At 44.3% G+C, this 18,678-nt stretch overlaps 1 protein-coding gene across 6 annotated transcripts in view; it reads left to right on the forward strand.

Annotated features, from left to right (window-relative positions):
- Window positions 1-849: 849 nt before the first annotated feature.
- Window positions 850-18,678, forward strand: part of THSD1 (thrombospondin type 1 domain containing 1) — a 49,212-nt gene continuing 31,383 nt past the window's right edge. For 2 of the 6 annotated variants that reach the window (XM_066380956.1, XM_066380961.1), the window contains exons 1-4: window positions 850-1,015; window positions 1,097-1,268; window positions 3,834-3,973; window positions 7,499-8,464. In XM_066380956.1, the coding sequence (XP_066237053.1) occupies window positions 3,916-3,973; window positions 7,499-8,464 (1,024 nt within the window). In that variant the 5' untranslated portion in view covers window positions 850-1,015; window positions 1,097-1,268; window positions 3,834-3,915. Of the gene's footprint in view, window positions 1,016-1,096; window positions 1,269-1,483; window positions 1,567-3,253; window positions 3,310-3,820; window positions 3,974-7,498; window positions 8,465-18,678 lie in introns of those variants that run through there. The other 4 variants (XM_066380957.1, XM_066380959.1, XM_066380960.1 and 1 more) reach the window with 4 other exon arrangements.

Genomic DNA, 18,678 nt, shown 5'->3' on the forward strand with positions numbered 1-18,678 from the left:
CCTTTTAAAAGACTAAATGATAGATTCAAGTATCTGCAAAAATGTTTTAGGAGTTTTAAAAATGGAGGTAAAATTTACAGTGAAATGCACAGATCTGAAATTGAATAAGTTTTGACAAATGCATAATCTGTGTAACAAACTCCAACCAATAGAATTTATCTGTCATCCCAAAAAGTTCTCTGTTGCCTCTTTCCAACCCCCTGTCCCCTCGAGCCCACTATGTGCTGTGGTTTCTATGACCATATTTGTTTTGTTTGCTAAATGATATATTGTATGTAAAAGCAAAGCAAATGATAAACAGTGTTGCACATTGTGGTGTACTAAAATCAACTGTCAAGCAAGGGGAACTCTAATCTCTCATATTCTTTTAAAATGAATTTAACCTGCAGATTAGAGTTTTTAAAATGTTACTTTAAAATTAATTAAATAACCAGTCCCTGCTCCTTAGAAAGAAAAAGGAACATACACTTTACCAGAACTATTTTCTTTTGAAACTAACTCTTCCATGACATTTGGGAAACCAAGTATTCTGGGAAACCACGTTTACAACCCACCAGTTATGTCACTTCATTGGCTTACTTTGTGTTCCCCCAGATTCAAAGAAAATGACAGGGAAAGAAGTGATTGACTGGAGACTGCTGGCTCGCCCCTAAAACCTGGTCCCGCCTGCGGGGAGTGGCGGGGCTGCGCGCGTTTCCTGCGCCTTTCCTGTCCCGAGCTGGACGGCGGGCCAGAGGGCGCGGGCAGGAAAGGATGCAAAGGATGCTCTTCCCCGGGCACGGGGGCGGGCCTCGCCGGCGAGCGCAGCCCCCCCCACCCCCACCCCCAGTGCCACCGCCCCGCGCCGCAGGGGTGGGTCGGGTGGGGCCGCGGTGGCGAGCGCAGCCGGCCAGGCGCGCAGTCCCAGACGTGGGTTGCCAGGCGCGCTGGCTCGCGGGCGCCGCGTTCTCGCCGGTCGCTCTTCTCAGCACCGCGCTCGCCCGGCTCGGGCCGCTGCTGCCGCCAGTCCCGATAGGTAAGAAGAGCCTTACGCGACCCGGCGGCGCTCCTGTGCCGCGGGGGCTTCCCTGACCTTGTCGCCCCACCCTCTCCGCAGCCTGAAAGCACAGGGAGACGTGCCAGTTCCTCGACGCATTCAGTCGCCTTCCCTCACTACCTGGTGCTCAGCCTCCTCCACCCGCAGGAGGCACGCTCTAAATGTGTGCATCCCGGTATCTCCAAGTCCCGAATTTAACCTGAACCTCTGTCCCTGCTTGCAGGTGTGGCTGGTAAGTCCGAATAGTTGGGACCCTTGAAGATAGCATTTTAGTATACTAAGCGTTTCAGAACAAGTTTGCTCCCTCTCCCCACCCAAAGAATTATTTTATGGGATATAAAGAGTATGAGCTATGAGCTATAAGCATTTTGATGACTCTGGTAGGACCAGAGTTCAGAACATGACCTTGACTGCAGGCCTTTGGAAAGCTGAGTGGATGTCGGGAGTGCCCAGTTTCCCAGGGAAGCTACAGCCATCCAGTGGGACCAGGGCAGAATCCACCGGACTGCATACACAGAGTGGGGGCAAAAGTAGGTTTACAGTTGATTGTACGGAAAATAATACAAGAATAAACTCTGTTTCACATACTCACAACTCTAAACCTACTTTTGTTCCACCCTGTGTAAATACAGTTTACACCAGCTGCTTTGGAACTGGAGATTGCCTCCTAATAAATATTATTAGCTGTGTACCAACATGGTGCAGGTTTGTCAGAAGGGACAAAATCACTTTGCTTCTTTTTCTTTTCACTTTTATTCTTTAGTAAGGCATTGGTTCCATGGCCTTCAGTGTAATGCATTGTGTTTTTCTGCAGCTATCAAGACACTGTAGGGATTTATCTTAGCTAGTTGCACCAAAATCATGGATCTGAACCACTGAGAATATTTACAACCTCTGCCTACCCTGTAGTTGATACAGTTAGAATTTGTCTGTAAACACTATATAGAAATATTTTTAAATGTATATAAAATATACCTGAGTTCTTATTTTCTCAGAAACGATTCTCAAGTCAAACACTTAAGTAGCAGGAATTGTATTAGGAGTAACACGTAGGGATAAATTAAGCAAGCAAGATTACAAAAAACAAAACAAAACAAAAAAAATGCTCTTTTTTTTTAATGTAGTGCTTTCTACCCAGCAATTCATTCTGTTTTGGGAAGCTCTGTTAAAGTCTTCAAATTAGTGGTTGAACTAGTAAAAATCAGCATTTATTTTCAAAAGCTTGAGAATATTTAAAACATCCATATTATGATTTCAGGTAGGCTGATTTATTTTATCATTTCATTTCTATGCAGTTCTAAATATAGATTATTACACTAGGTTTTAACTGGTCATTTTCTTGAGGAAAAAATCTATCATAATCACAAAATCACTTGTAATTAGGTACTTCTTTAAAATATAGTTATCATGGGGAAGCAAACAATTTGGGAAAAGCCAGTTCTACTTGGGGAGCTAGGGATGGCGTGTGTCTCCTTGCCTGGGTGACTGAGTATTGCTGACCTAAAGGAAGCGTCATTTCCCGAAGCCCCATGCTTGCTGGCAAGATACATGATGTTCACCTACTGTCTTTGGCCAAGTTTCCTAGTCCATGTTCAAAAAAAAGGATTTAGGTCAAATCTGTAGCTAATTCCAGCAAAGTTGAATTTTCTATTTTGTTGGGGAAGGGAGTCCTAATCATCTGCATAATAAATCTCTGTTCCCTTTCAGGAAGTACAGTATTTCCTTTGTTTAATGACTCCTACCAAAAGAACGCTCAGAGTGGCATATCAGTTTTCTTTCCATTGAATTTTTTATTATTCCAATCAGTCCTTTTAATTCCATTATTTTTGTCTTCTTTGAATAGACATAGCATTTTCATATTTGGAATAAAATGTATTTATTAAAATTATTAATTGGATATTTGGGGTGTATACACTACAAGGATGTATATTTGGTTATGTTTAGTAGTCCACTGCTTACTAGACTCTAGTTTGAAGGAAACCGGGCACTTAAATGCCCTGAATCTTATTAGTCTAACAGTTGTTTATTTCAAAGTGAGTGCCTCCTCCCACAAATCATTCTGAAGCACAGACCAACTCAGTCTCTCCTGCCCTCCTAGGTGGTCTGGAAAGAATGCTGTATGAGGTCATCATCTCCTGATGCACACCAGCAGCAACAAGTATTAGAAGACTGACAAATGATGATAATTGTTATTTCTTTGTTTTCTCTCTAGAGTGCCCCATGCGAGGGAAGTCAGGGCCATGTGGAGTTCACAGTTAATTGCAGTACTCTAGGTGTCTTTTTAAGAGGTTTGATAGTTTTGGTTTATTTCCTAAGCATTAAGAAATTAAGCAATTCAGAGAACACACTGCCTGTGCAGGAAGATAGTACATCCATTTGTGGAAGCAAGGCAGACTGTCTTCACAGCACAATGCAAAATAAAAGTTTGACAACAATTTAGTAAATTTACTAGAATTTAGTAAATCAGGGTAAAATGCCAGGCAGATAAGTATATGAAGACGTATTATCAAGACTGGCTATTAGCTGTGATGATGTTAAGCAAATAACAAATTCTCCACTTCAGGATGTGCTACAAAGATGTTTTGCAAAGATAATCTTGGTCTTGGGCATACTGTGTGTTCTTAACGGTAGAACAAAAGGGAAGTCTGTAATAACAGATCATTTCCCCAGTGAAAATTAAAATTCGTGTCCTTTCTGTGTTGAATATCACCTAGGAAGTTTGACCTCTCAAAATGGATTTTGTCATTTCATGATTACTCTTAAGAATCACATCACTTTTCTGAGGTTCTAATTTCAGGTGTTTTTGAAAGAAAAAGTTCACAGTTTAGATGTGAGAAAGGACATGAGGAGACCAAAGACCTGGGATTTTGCTGATCAGAATGAAACGAATGTTGAAAGACTTTTCAAATCTACTGCTGGTGGTGCTCTGTGACTGTGGTGAGTATCGTGAGTGGACTTAATGCTATAGGACTCAGGGAAGAACCATAACTGTGAAGTTTATAAACGCATTGATATTGATGACCCCACGTGAAGGAGCCAGGGCAGAGATTATAGTGCAGTACCTTTTAAACTATGATCCTTGTAACCCTGGCTTCTCTTAAGTTTCTTCATTATTGATTCAAATTTCACTATAAATATATTTTTAAGTCTTTAAAAAGATAAAGAACAACTCACTTTCAATTGAACAAATTGGAGACAAGCCTGTTACACACACATGAAGCGATGCTTTATATATTGAGGTTTGACATAAGATTTCAATTGACAGGAGAGTTTTGTTGCTAGAATATCTTGGGAACCAATTTGAATTTCAATCCTTGTCAGTTATGACAATCCTTGGACAATCCAAGGATTTTATGACAATCCTTGTCAATAAAATTTTAAATCCCTTTCAGCCTCAGCAGTAGACTTCACAGAGTTGTTGTGATGGTAAAATAAAATCAAGTGTTTGAAATACCTTGAATGGTTAAGCTTACAGTTAGGTGTTAGTGTTAATTTTCATCATTCAGTTTGTTTCAACTAAATATTGAGTTCATTTCTCAGACACACAACTACTAAACCAATAGATTCAATAATATAATACTAGTTTTGATGATTTCTAAATGTTTCATAAACATCTAAGGAGTTGATAATACGAGAATAGAAACTGTTTTCATTTGATGGAGAAATTATGATTCAAGAGAGAGAGAACCCTGGCGTGCGAATATCGGTGGCACGGCCAGCTAGATGGACTAGAGCGTGTACTGGTCATTTTGTCCAGTGACTCTCCTTCCTTGCTCCTTTCTTTTTAAAGAAGTTTGTTTAAACAAGAAGATACTCGGTTCACAGAAAACCAATCTGGGACCCCGTTCTTTTAAAGTCATTTATCCTTACTTAACAACAAATTGCTCTGCATGTAACAACCTCACAGAAAACAATTATAAAAGTGTCCTTGGTTTCACAGAGGTAAACAAAGAAATCAGAATCTTTCATATAAATAAAGTCTACAAGAATGTTTGTCATTGTTGAGCACAGAATATCATATTGGAATATAAAAATAAAAATTGAATGAGCATAAAATTTAGCATGAAGCATAAAATTTGAGTGCGTAGGCTACTGATGAAAGAGGTGGTATCGTCATAGATCTGGTTTTTATTTCCCCTTCTCCATTTGGTGTTGGTCAAAATATACCATTACCAATTAGTTGTTATTTTTTTAAGGAACATGTTTCTATTGAGAGAAGACATTAAAGAATAGAGAAAACTATACTGTAGCAGTCAGTATGGTGCACAATCAAATGGTACTTTTCTAAATGACATGGTATTCTTGTCTGTAAATACAAGAGTTGTAGAGTATAGTAGTAAGTTAGTAAACTATGCTAGAACCCATTGAATTTTTTTTCTCCATTTCCAACTGGGCATGTGTGTCTCTTTCATTGATTGGCCAGCTGCCCATCAAATCAGAATCTGATCTGACTCATTGACAATCCCTGTTATTGACAACAGGCTTTTATTAGTTAACTAAGTGGTGAACGCCTCTTAATCTTAATCTATTGAGCACTGGAGGCTCTTTAGCCACCTATTCACCAAAAGGTACCAGGTCAGCTCTGAACCAGCACACAAGCTGCACCAGAATCAGCCACCATTTTCAACCTTCACCTTGAATTGTCTCCATCCGAAAGGAAGTATCCCTCCACTTGTGTTTTGACTAAATAAATTAAAAAAAAAAAAAGAGCTGTATCTTTCTAGAGTTTTCAAGTAAGTGGTGTTCAAGCATTCAGTACTATTCAAGTTTTATATCTTTTATTTAACCTCAAATAAGAAACGGAAGTGCAGAGTTAATTAAAAGAAAACCCCCAAATTTCTACATGCCAATATAGTCATGTGCTGATTTTAATCATCATTGATTGAATATATGTAAGGGCCCAGACAACACACTGAGGCCTTTTGGACACATATATGGTATGTAGATACTATGTGTGTATGAGGTATATACAGTAAGACAAATGAATTTATACTTACACATGGTTTTTAAACCAAAAGGGCACTGCAGTCCCTGAAATCTAGAATTGTTTCTTACCCTAGCCATGGGCCAGCTGACTGTTGCATTGCCAAATTCTGTCTCCTTTGATATGTATTTGGATAGGATTCAAAATAGAAACAAAGATTCTGTGTCTGTGTTTTTTATGTCCTTCCCGTCTGCTTCTCTGATAGGTCTCTTTTTAAAAAGATGTGATTGATCCTAACAGAGTGATACTTGTGGGCTAGGAGTCATCTATTTTATCTGGGTCAATAGCAGTTGCTGTTCATTAAAATTGCCAAAGACAAGCTCAGCTGTTGCACAAGTTTCATGCTATACCTTGGAGGACCCGTGGAAAACAATGTCAACATTTCTTCTTTGTCCAACAATTTCTGCCTCGTATAAACGAAGGGCACTGGTTTCCTTTATGGTGAAAATGCCCAGCCAAATACTTGTCTTGAATATCAGAAAATAATAAATTTGATGTATATTTAGGGTCTTAAATTTTAAGTTATCTAGAACAGTTTACATCATATCATTTGAACCAGGGTTTCTCTTACTTCACTGTAAATTCATTTCCTTCAAATACCTAAACACTAGAATATGATTAAAATCTTGAATTGTAAATTGTTACTCTTGCTTTACAGATTTTCATTGCAAATATATTCAAAGTATTTTTGTAATTATTTTAAAAAATTTTATTGATTGAGAGAGAGATAGAGAGGCATTGATTTTGCTGTTCTACTTAGTTGTGTGTTTATTCGTCACTTCCCATAAATGCTCCGACCAGGGATTGAACCCGCAACCTTGGTGTTGCAGGACAATACTCTAATTAACTGAGCTAATTGACCAGGGTCAGATATATTCAGAGTACTTATCACTATTTTTACTATTATTATTTTTTAGGTAAGAGAAGGGGAGACAGTGAGGCAAGCTCCTGCATGCACCCCAGTAGGGATCCACCCAGCAACCCCATCAGGTGCTGATGCTCAAGTACTGACCTATTTTTAGTGCCTGAGACTTATGTGCTCCAACAGAGCTATCCTCAGTGCTTGGGGCCATGCTAGAACCAATTAAGCAACTGGCTGTGGGAGAGGGAGAGAAAGGGGAAAGGGACAGGGGAGAAGCAGATGATTGCTTCTCCTGTGTGCCCTGACCAGGATGCAAACCTGGGACATTCATATGCCAGGCCAACACTCTATCCACTGTGTCACTGGCTAAGGCCATATTTATTACTACGTAATTTAAACCTAACCATAAAAGATGAAGATAAAAGAGAAGGACCACTTTAAAATGGAAACAGTACAGTGCCCAGCTCCCAGAATCAGCACTCAGCATCATTTTATATTATCCTTAACTCAGTTCAAACTTCTCTCTTGTGTCTATAATGATTTTTTTTCTTTGACGTCTCCAATAGTGCTGCTCAAATATACTTTTGGGAAACCCATTCTGACCATTTCATTTCAGTTCTTGGAGAAGCTGAATATCTCCTCTTGGGAGAGCCAGAACATGTAGCACTCAGCAACACTACAGTATCTGTGGATTTCCAGTATTTTGATGGTGCTAATGGGACCCTGAGGAATGTGTCGGTGCTGCTGCTGGAGGCTAACACCAATCAGACTGTGACCACCAAATACCTCCTGACCAACCAATCCCAGGGGACACTCGAGTTTGAATGCTTCTACTTCAAGGAGGCTGGCGACTACTGGTTCACGATGACTCAGGAGGTGACAGATAGTAGCAGTCCAGTTCCCTGGGGGAAGAAAAGTGCCTTTCTGAAGGTGGAGTGGCCCGTCTTTCATGTTGATCTGAATAGGACATCCAACGCAGCAGAAGGCACCTTCCAGGTGGGCCTTTTCACCAGTCAACCTCTGTGCCTCTTCCCTGGGGACAAGCCTGACATCTTGGTGGATGTCATCTTCACCAACAGCCTTCCTGAGGCAAGAACAAGTCAGGGACACCCACTGGAGATAAGAACCAGCAAGAGGACAGAACTCTCTCAAGGTCAGTGGGTTGAGTTTGGCTGTGCACCAGTGGGACCAGAAGCCTATGTCACCGTGGTGCTGAAGTTGCTTGGGCGGGACTCGGTCATCACCTCCATAGGACCCATTGACCTGGCCCAGAAATTTGGATACAAACTGATGATGGTGCCGGAACTCATGTGTGAGTCTGGGGTGGAGGTGGTGGTGCTGCCCCCACCGTGCGTCTTTGTCCAAGGAGTTATTGCTGTCTTCAGGGAGGCCCCCAGACGTCCCGGGGAAAGGACCACTCAGCTGGCTGAAAACAGCCTGACCTTGGGACAGAGGAGGACAGTGTTCAACTGCACTTTGTTTGACATGGGGAAGAATACATACTGCTTTGACTTTGGCATTTCGAGCAGAAGCCAGTTTTCCACAAAGGAGAAGGAGTGCATGCTAATTCAGAGAAATATAGGTTGGTATTAAGATTTAATTTAAAAAAAAATCAGATTGATGCCTTTATGCACTCAAAATTATTATTTTAAATTTAGATGAACCTAATCTTCTATGAATAATATCATTTTTCTGGATCATTCATCATGCTATACATAATCACAGAGAAGTGGGTTTATTACAGTTCAGTTGATGTCCATGGCACACTTTGTGTGTCTTTCCCTTTTCCTGGGTCGCTTACAGGTTGCTTCTGTCTTCATCCCCACCAAGCCGTATGCCCCTGACAGCCCACACCTCCAGCCATCTTTGTAATATGCTTTCAATTCACCCATTTCCTATACTTAGGAAAAGTTCCTTCTCCTTTGACTGTCTACCCAGCCACTGGCTGCTTTGCTGTTTGCATTTGCCTCTCTATGCAGCCTAGATTATGTGACCCATCCCATCAGTCACTGTCCTGCCTAAAGTCTGTCTTGTCATCTTTCTGATGTACCTGCCTGTCACAGACCAGCTCTGCATGGATCTGGCCAACTGCTGGCCACTCATCGCACCAGTGCTGCACAAGAAGGTGTTTCCCAGTAAGACCGGGGCCAGTGTGGGTGGGTGACGCCTCCGCACTCAGCTGAGTGCACCACTGGCCAGCTCTGCTTTTGTTCTCCACAACTGCCCTTTCCACCTGCTCTGCTTGCTTCCCTCGGACCTCACCTCTGCTCCCTGGTTAGCTCTCACAGTTGACTGCCTTCTGCCCCACCAGGAAGCTGGAAGCCACAAGGGACGTGCTCCCTCACCCTCGCACCAATAGTGCTGTAAGTCTTCAGACCTCGGGCCCCAGCTCTTCACAGTCTGCTGTCCCTGGGGAAGAAGTGTCATTCCTCCAGGATAAAGTCAACCCTCCGCTCCCTGTGGAGCCCTGCCTCTCTGCCCACTTCAAGAACCTTCCGCTGATCATTATCCCCTCGCCTTTGTCTCTAACTGTCCCTGCTTTAGTGGCTTATTCCTATTAGCTTTGAAGTGAACTCTCTTACCTAGAAACAAAACAAAATCACCTCTCATCACCAGGTTCTTCTTCAGCAGTCACCCTCAATCTCTTCTTCCGTATATAGATAGCCCAGGTTCCTGAAAAAGTCACCTATAGTGCCTGACCTGTGGTGGCGCAGTGGATAAAGCGTCGACCTGGAAATGCTGAGGTTGGCAGTTCGAAACCCTGGGCTTGCCTGGTCAAGGCACATATGGGAGTTGATGCTTCCAGCTCCTCCTCCCTTCTCTCTGTCTCCTCTCTCTCTCTCTCTCTCTCTCTCTCTCTGTCTCTCCCTCTCCTTTCTAAAATGAATAAATTAAAAAATTTTAAAAAAATTTTAAAAAGTCACCTATAGTTTGGGGTTCATTTCCTCATCTCACATTCACTTTTCAGTGGCTGGGCAGACAGTCAAAGGAAAGGGACTTTTTCTAAGGACAAGAAGTACGTGAATTTGAAGCTAGAAACACGGGGGTTACAAAGATAACTGGAGGCATGGGGTGTCAGGGGCATGTGGCTTCGTGGGGATGAAGACGGAAGCAGCCTGTAAAAGTGAACTCCACACTCACACTCCTCCCCTGAAAATGCTCTCCCGAAAGTAGCCAGGGAGGACTTCAGGTCCCCGAGTCCCTGAACATTTTTAGTCTACATCTTCATTGACCTTAAGTCTGTGATGTCACACTGGCCGTGTTACCCCTGACCTCCGGCGTCCTTCGCGGACTCCTCTGTCTCCTGTCCTTCGCGGACTCCTTTGTCTGCCGTCCTTCGTGGTCTCCTTTGCTGTCCTTCGCGGACTCCTTTGTCTGCCGTCCTTCACGGACTCCTCTGTCTCCCTTCCTCCGCGGACTCCTCTGTCTACTGTCCTTCGCGGACTCCTTTGTCTCCTGTCCTTCGCGGACTCCTTTGTCTGCCGTCCTTCGCGGACTCCTTTGTCTCCTGTCCTTCGCGGACTCCTTTGTCTCCTGTCCTTCGCGGACTCCTTTGTCTCCTGTCCTTCGCGGACTCCTTTGTCTGCCGTCCTTCGCGGACTCCTTTGTCTCCTGTCCTTCGCGGACTCCTTTGTCTCCTGTCCTTCGCGGTCTCCTTTGCCTGCCAGGCCCACCGCCTTGTCTCATCTAATTGTCAGACTTCTGCATCTTATAGCAAAGCATCTGTCTGCATTTTTACTCTTCATGCGTGGTGATCACTGGCCTGATGCTGGTGGCTCCAGATTGGCATCTCTCCCCTACACTCAGGTGCCTCTGGATAGCTGTCACCCCTCAGATGTCCCTGAAGCACCATACCTGGGATTGGACTCATCATCCTAACCCCTAACCTTGTTCCTCAGTACAGGACTCTATAACCCATCCATGGTTCAAAGCAAAAACCCCGGAGGCTTCCTCTTCTTCACCTCCTTCCTACAAATAATCCACTATTGTCTTGTGGATGTTGTCTCCTCAATTCCTAATGTTTGAGCCTCTCCACGTCTCCCCACTTTCACCGACACCAGTTGCTTTGAACCTCCCTCTTCCCCTACTTGCATTCTTGCAGCGGATTCCTAGTTGGTCCCCCACTTCCTCTTCATTCTCTCTCTGCAGCCAGAGGGGCTAAAATCCAGGTCAGCGGAGGCCTAAAGCCCGCCGATGCCCTCACTTGGCAGGAGGTTGAGAGTCCACAGGGTCCTCTTTGGCCAGACTGCCCACCCCACAGCGGCTCTGGGCTGGAGCCTGGGGCACCCTCATCCCATCTTAACCTGGTTAACAGGAACCTGTCTCCCAAGTCTCCACTTGGGTTACCCTTTCTCAGCCCAGACTAGTTAAATTGCCTTGCCGTGAGCTGGCACAACATCCCTAGTTTGTTTCCCATGACATTTATCATTTCTGTCATTGCTTGTTCAAGGGCTTTTTTTCTCTGATGCCCTCCCCCCTTTATCTCTCCCCTCCCCTCCAGACTGGGGAAGCTGATTTGGTGGCAAAAGCCAACCTGTGCTGCCACGAAGCTATCTGTGTTTATTTGGTCCACTTAGTAGGCCTGGCACATAAACAGGTGTTTAATACATGCTTATTGCAGTGAAAGTTGAACTCCGATGTGGCTAGCCTTATATCAGTAGAAAAACAGTTATGTTAAACTCATTAAAATCATTCAAGATGTGTTTGCCTGTTCTGAAGAAGTCACTTGTGAAGAAAAAACATCTGATTGACTGAATTTAATGGAAACAAACCAAGGGGAGTAAAGACATTTGGGCCATTTGACGAAGGACATTGGAAGTCCTGTTGGTTCTCGTAGCTGCTGGGCTTTCCCCAGATTCTTCCGCTCAGTCTCTAAAGACTGGGTTTCCCTCTCAGCAGCAGGGGGAAGACCCTGGGCAGGGCAGGAGAGGGAATGGGGTACTGTGAGTCCAGGAGAGGGAATGGGGTACTGTGAGTCCAGGCTGACGGTGGTCGGGGCTCCCTGTCGGGTTGCAGCAACCAGACACAAGGGGAAGCAGTACCTGCAGGGGCTAACTGCTCCTGCAGAGCCCGGGTTCCCTGTGGGGCTGCCCTGACTCTGGCTGGTCGGTGGCATTGATGACGGTGTGCAGGGCCCTGACTCTGGCTGGTCGGTGGCATTGATGACGGTGTGCAGGGCCCTGACTCTGGCTGGTCGGTGGCATTGATGACGGTGTGCAGGGCTCTGACTCTGGCTGGTCGGTGGCATTGATGACGGTGGGCAGGGCCCTGACTCTGGCTGGTCGGTGGCATTGATGACGGTGTGCAGGGCCCTGACTCGGGCTGGTCGGTGGCATTGATGACGGTGTGCAGGGCCCTGACTCTGGCTGGTCGGTGGCATTGATGACGGTGTAGGAACCTCGGTGTGCTCGCTCCGGCAGCACATATACTAAAATCAGAACCTCAGTGCCTTACTGGGTTTTTTGTGTAAGAATTTATGACTGAATCAAGTTCTCTTCTTTTAATTTTCCATTTAAATTGACAGCTATCCTCAGTAAAGATCATATTATTTTTGACTAATGGTATCATTCAGGGACCCCACTGAACTTACTGTGAAATGTGTGAGCCACCCACTTTACTGAACTTCTTATTAGCTCCTTTTGCATGGAATAATATTGTGTTTATATGTGTGTTTCTTTTTCCAAATATGTCTTAGGACCTATGATAAGTAACAGTTTACAGCAAATATATAATAGATGTTGCCTAAAATGATTATTTATCATCTTCATTTATCCTACTTAGTATGAGAGCTTAGATTTTCCTCTGCAGAACTGTTCATGTGTTTGTGATAGGATGCTGCCTGAGACTCTGCTGCGGGCATGTTGGTAAGGATGGCACAGGGACCAGGATGCTGCCTGAGACTGCTGTGGGCATGTTGGTAAGGATGGCACAGGGACCAGGATGCCGCCTGAGACTCTGCTGCGGGCATGTTGGTAAGGATGGCACAGGGACCAGGATGCCGCCTGAGACTCTGCTGTGGGCATGTTGGTAAGGATGGCACAGGGACCAGGATGCCGCCTGAGACTCTGCTGCGGGCATGTTGGTAAGGATGGCACAGGGACCAGGATGCTGCCTGAGACTGCTGTGGGCATGTTGGTAAGGATGGCACAGGGACCAGGATGCCGCCTGAGACTCTGCTGCGGGCATGTTGGTAAGGATGGCACAGGGACCAGGATGCCGCCTGAGACTCTGCTGTGGGCATGTTGGTAAGGATGGCACAGGGACCGGGATGCCTCCTGAGACTCTGCTGTGGGCATGTTGGTAAGGATGGCACAGGGACCAGGATGCCGCCTGAGACTCTGCTGTGGGCATGTTGGTAAGGATGGCACAGGGACCAGGATGCTGCCTGAGACTCTGCTGTGGGCATGTTGGTAAGGATGGCACAGACACTAGGATGCCGCCTGAGACTCTGCTGTGGGCATGTTGGTAAGGATGGCACAGGGACCAGGATGCCGCCTGAGACTCTGCTGTGGGCATGTTGGTAAGGATGGCACAGGGACCGGGATGCCGCCTGAGACTCTGCTGTGGGCATGTTGGTAAGGATGGTACAGGGACCGGGATGCCGCCTGAGACTCTGCTGTGGGCATGTTGGTAAGGATGGCACAGGGACCGGGATGCCGCCTGAGACTCTGCTGTGGGCATGTTGGTAAGGATGGCACAGGGTCCAGGATGCCACCTGAGACTCTGCTGTGGGCATGTTGGTAAGGATGGCACAGACACTAGGATGCTGCCTGAGACTCTGCTGTGGGCATGTTGGTAAGGATGGCACAGGGACCGGGATGCCGCCTGAGACTCTGCTGTGGGCATGTTGGTAAGGATGGCACAGGGACCGGGATGCCGCCTGAGACTCTGCTGCGGGCATGTTGGTAAGGATGGCACAGGGACCGGGATGCCGCCTGAGACTCTGCTGCGGGCATGTTGGTAAGGATGGCACAGGGACCGGGATGCCGCCTGAGACTCTGCTGTGGGCATGTTGGTAAGGATGGCACAGGGACCGGGATGCCGCCTGAGACTCTGCTGTGGGCATGTTGGTAAGGATGGCACAGGGACCGGGATGCCGCCTGAGACACTGCCGTGGGCATGTTGGTAAGGATGGCACAGGGTCCGGGATGCCGCCTGAGACTCTGCTGCGGGCATGTTGGTAAGGATGGCACAGGGACCGGGATGCCGCCTGAGACTCTGCTGTGGGCATGTTGGTAAGGATGGCACAGGGACCGGGATGCCGCCTGAGACTCTGCTGTGGGCATGTTGGTAAGGATGGCACAGGGACCGGGATGCCGCCTGAGACTCTGCTATGGGCATGTTGGTAAGGATGGCACAGGGACCAGGATGCCGCCTGAGACTCTGCTGCGGGCATGTTGGTAAGGATGGCACAGGGTCCAGGATGCCGCCTGAGACTCTGCTGTGGGCATGTTGGTAAGGATGGCACAGACACTAGGATGCTGCCTGAGTCTCTGCTGTGGGCATGTTGGTAAGGATGGCACAGGGACCGGGATGCCGCCTGAGACTCTGCTGTGGGCATGTTGGTAAGGATGGTACAGGGACCGGGATGCCGCCTGAGACTCTGCTATGGGCATGTTGGTAAGGATGGCACAGACACTAGGATGCTGCCTGAGACTCTGCTGTGGGCATGTTGGTAAGGATGGCACAGGGACCAGGATGCCGTCTGAGACTCTGCTGTGGGCATGTTGGTAAGGATGGCACAGACACTAGGATGCTGCCTGAGACTCTGCTGCGGGCATGTTGGTAAGGATGGCACAGGGACCAGGATGCCGCCTGAGACTCTGCTGTGGGCATGTTGGTAAGGATGGCACAGGTAATATAATACCTTACAAAAATCTAAATTGGGAAATTCTAAGTTCTGCACACATCTACGCCAAAAGTTTTGGTCAGCGAGTATGAACCCTGTATCTCAAGGGAAATGATGTATGTAGGGGAAAATGAGAATTAATTGATGATAAAGGGTATAAATTCATATTCACATAGTTTTTTGGGGGGGACAAGTGAAAATAATATATAGTTAACACATAGTTTTCTTGATAACTTGAATATTTTTGGCCATCTTCTTGTGTCTCTGATTAGATGGTCTTGTTTTTCCTTCATCATGACTGACCAAGGGCTTTTTATCAAGAATAAGAGTAGTGCCTGACCAGATGGTGGCGCAGTGGATAGAGCGTTGGACTGGGACACAGAAGACCCAGGTTCAAAATCCCAAGGTTGGCGGCTTGAGCGTGGGCTCATCCAACTTGAGCATGAGGTCTCTGGCTTGAGTGTGGGATCATAGACATGACCCCAAGGTTGCTGGTTTAGCCCAAAGGTCATTGTCTTGAGCCCAAAGTCGCTGGCTAGAGCAAGGGGTCACTCGCTCTGCTGTAGCGCCCCCTCCCCTGTTAAGGCACATATGAGAAAGCAATCAATGAACAACTAAGGTGCCGCAATGAAGAATTGATGCATCTCTTCTCTCTTCATTCCTGTCTGTCCTATCTGTCCCTCTCTCTCTGTGTGTGTCACAAAAAGAAAAGAAAAGAAAAGAAAAAGAGTAGTTGTCCCCGTCATTTTGTTATTTGCAGGTGCTTGCAGTAACAGTATTATTTTTACCTCTTTGCTGGAATCTTTTTAAGTTGCTTGTCTATCTTGTGAGTTAGTTTACCTAAAATTAGAAAATATAATTTAAAATTTTCATGTGAGCAGACCATTGGATGCTTTAGTATCTCAGAATTCTCTGAAAGTGAATGGATCAGTGAGCCCTTTCGCCCCATGGAACTCCTGTTCTTCTTCGGGATTCCTTTAGTTTAGGATATCTGACATACTGTTTGTGACCATCTGACATAACAAAGCTCGTATTGATTTAGTGATTGCTTTGCTCAGACACTGTTCTTAGGGCTTTATGAAAACTAACCCACTTAATTGACATTACAATCCTATGATTGTCAATTTTATAGGTGAAGAAACGGAGGCCCAGAAAGTTAGGCAAGTTATTAACTAAAAAGATCAATGGTGGCTAAGTGGCATTACCACCACTCACGGTTAGACTGGCATGAGAATTTACTTTTCCACTATACATACTGCCTCTTATACATTCACCTGCCAGTTTACTTATTTAACAATGTAAAGCTTTTAGATTGAGAAAGAGTGCTGATATTTTTTTCCTCACTTTGTGAGTTCATCGTATATACTGCTCTTAAAGATGTAACCTACTTTGCAATCCACTGGCTCAGGCATAAGCATGATTAGTCCAATATTAGCTCATGACTAGTGAGCCTTGTTCTGTGCTAGAAGGTCCGAATTGCTTATCCGGGTGCCTTTGCTCCTGCTGCTTTTAGCTACTCACTCACGTCTATGAAATTTTCTTATAAGCATGCTTTGTTTAGTTACCTTAGTCTCTGGAGCAAAATATCTTGCAGATATGAGTATTTCATAGGCTGTATTACTTCACATAGACTTAGGGGTGGAAGCAAATAAATCTCCCTTTCCCTATTTCAGACAAATTTTGCTCATTTAGAATGAGAACTTTCTAGAGTGGGCCAGAAGGGTATTTATCCTGGCCAAACAGGTTTGTTATGTAGTGTGAGCACATGTACAGACAAAACAGCCTTTTGTTCATGATTAAGACTTTCAGAATATTGGTCATCTTGTTTTTCATTTCTAACACATGAACTACAGTTATCTAATGAATTCCCATTTTGTCAGGTATTCCCTCAGAGGTATTAGCAGAAATCTTCAGGAAACAGATAGAGTTCCTTAAGGTACTTAAAGAAATTTGCCTGATAAAATTTGTTCATTGCTTTATGTGAATGATTTTTCTCTTTTAGTAATTTGGTTTAGAAATAAAAAGATATAAAACTTAGTTTAAATGTTTATTCTTTTATTGCAAAATATTTCTCAAGGGAAAAAGGACAAAATACTTCAAAATGAGATTTTTTGACATTAAAATTCATACTTTCATCAAAATTTTGTGTTTTTTCTGGCCCCTACTAACAGAATTTTTGTTTTTAGTTGACAAATGGCTTTATGTACTTAAATAAATTATATTTATGTAAAGTATAGAAGAGTTAAGAAAGAATAACAAAAGGACTTAGCTTTCCTATATCTACCTTTTGTGGTCTTAAATGTGAGTGCAAGAGAGGATAAACTATGCGCTGACTTAATTTTCAATTTAAATTTCACAGTAGTGGAATTCCAAGCACTTTAAAACAATAAATCACAATACTTTAACTCCAAGAGACTTGAACATCAGACACCCAAAGCTTTGCACGTGCTGGGGGCTTAGTGTCTAAGCTGCTCTGAAGCTTGAGGACAAAGCCAGCTTATTGTTCTGCTGTTTGAGGAGTGAGCTAGGAGGCACAGAACCGGTACCGTGTTCCGTTGAACCTCTGGATGGAACATAATTACCACACCTCAGTTTATGTTGGTCCAGGATACTGGTTTGTAATGTGCATACTCTTACATAAATCCAAGAGACTTTTAATTGCTGTTGAGAACTCATATTCCATGACTCATTCCAAAGATTGCACCACTTGGCTCACCTGAGAGTGTATCTGCCTTACACGCTCTCCTTGTTTTTGTAGTGCTTTGTGGACCTCTGACTGCACTGTGAGATTTTGCTCATCAAGGATGAAGGGAGACCTTTATGTAGAGTATGTTTTGGAGTCTAGTGTGGGCATGACTACTTGGCTGGGCCTACTGCTGGGTCTTGGGGTTGGATGGGTGCTGACAGAGAAGGGACTTGGGGTAGTTCTTCCTAGGGGACTATTCAGTTATTCTATCTGGCAGTGATTGCATACGTGCTTAGAAAAGAAGTTTGCATTTACCAGTCAGTAACAACTGTTCTTGGGGTGCTCTGTATGTATTTTGAAACTCTAGTGTTAGGTATATCCCCATTTCGGGTTGTTAAAGCTTAAACTCCTTGGTAACTTGACCCTTTTATCATTATGTAATGTCCCTCTTTATCATGATAATACTCCTTATTCTGCAGACCATTTTTTCTGATATTAATATAGCCACTCTGCTTTTCAATTTCTCAAAATATTTTTTTAAATTATATTTATTGGGGAAACATTAGTTAGTAAGATTATATAGGTTTCAAGTGTACATTTCTATGGTACATGACCTGTATGTTGCATTGTGTGCCCACCACTGAAAGTCAAATCATCTTCTGTCACTGTATGTTTGTTCCCCTTAACCCTTTACTATCCCCCATCCACCTTCCCTCTGGCAGCCACCATATTTTTGTGTGTCTATGAGTTTCAGTTTTATATCCCACAGTTGAGTGAAATCATATGGTTCTGAGCTTTTTCTGACTGACGTATTTCACTTAGTATGATGTTCTTAAAGTATATCCGTGTTGTTGCAAATGGCAGTATTTCATCTTTTCTTTTGGCTGAGTAGCATTTCATTGTATATATGTACCATATCTTCTTTATCCAATCCTCTACCAAAGGACTGTTTGGTTGCTTTTATGTCTTGGCCACTGTGAATAATGCTGCAATGAACATTGGAGTGCGGATATCTTTGAAAATAATCGTCTTCAAATTTTTGGGTTAGATACCCAGAAGAGGGATTGCTAGGTCATATGGTAACTCTATTCTTAATTTTTCAGGAGCCTCCATACAGTTTTCCATAGTGGCTGTACCAATTTACATTCCTACCAGCAGTGAATGAGAGTTCTTTTTTCTCCACAGCCTCTCCAACACTTGATAATAGCCATCCTGACAAGTGGAAGGTGGTATCTCATTATAGTTTAGTTTTGCATTTCCT

This window comes from Saccopteryx leptura, chromosome 4, assembly GCF_036850995.1.
Source record: "Saccopteryx leptura isolate mSacLep1 chromosome 4, mSacLep1_pri_phased_curated, whole genome shotgun sequence".
Classification (NCBI taxonomy): domain Eukaryota; kingdom Metazoa; phylum Chordata; class Mammalia; order Chiroptera; family Emballonuridae; genus Saccopteryx; species Saccopteryx leptura.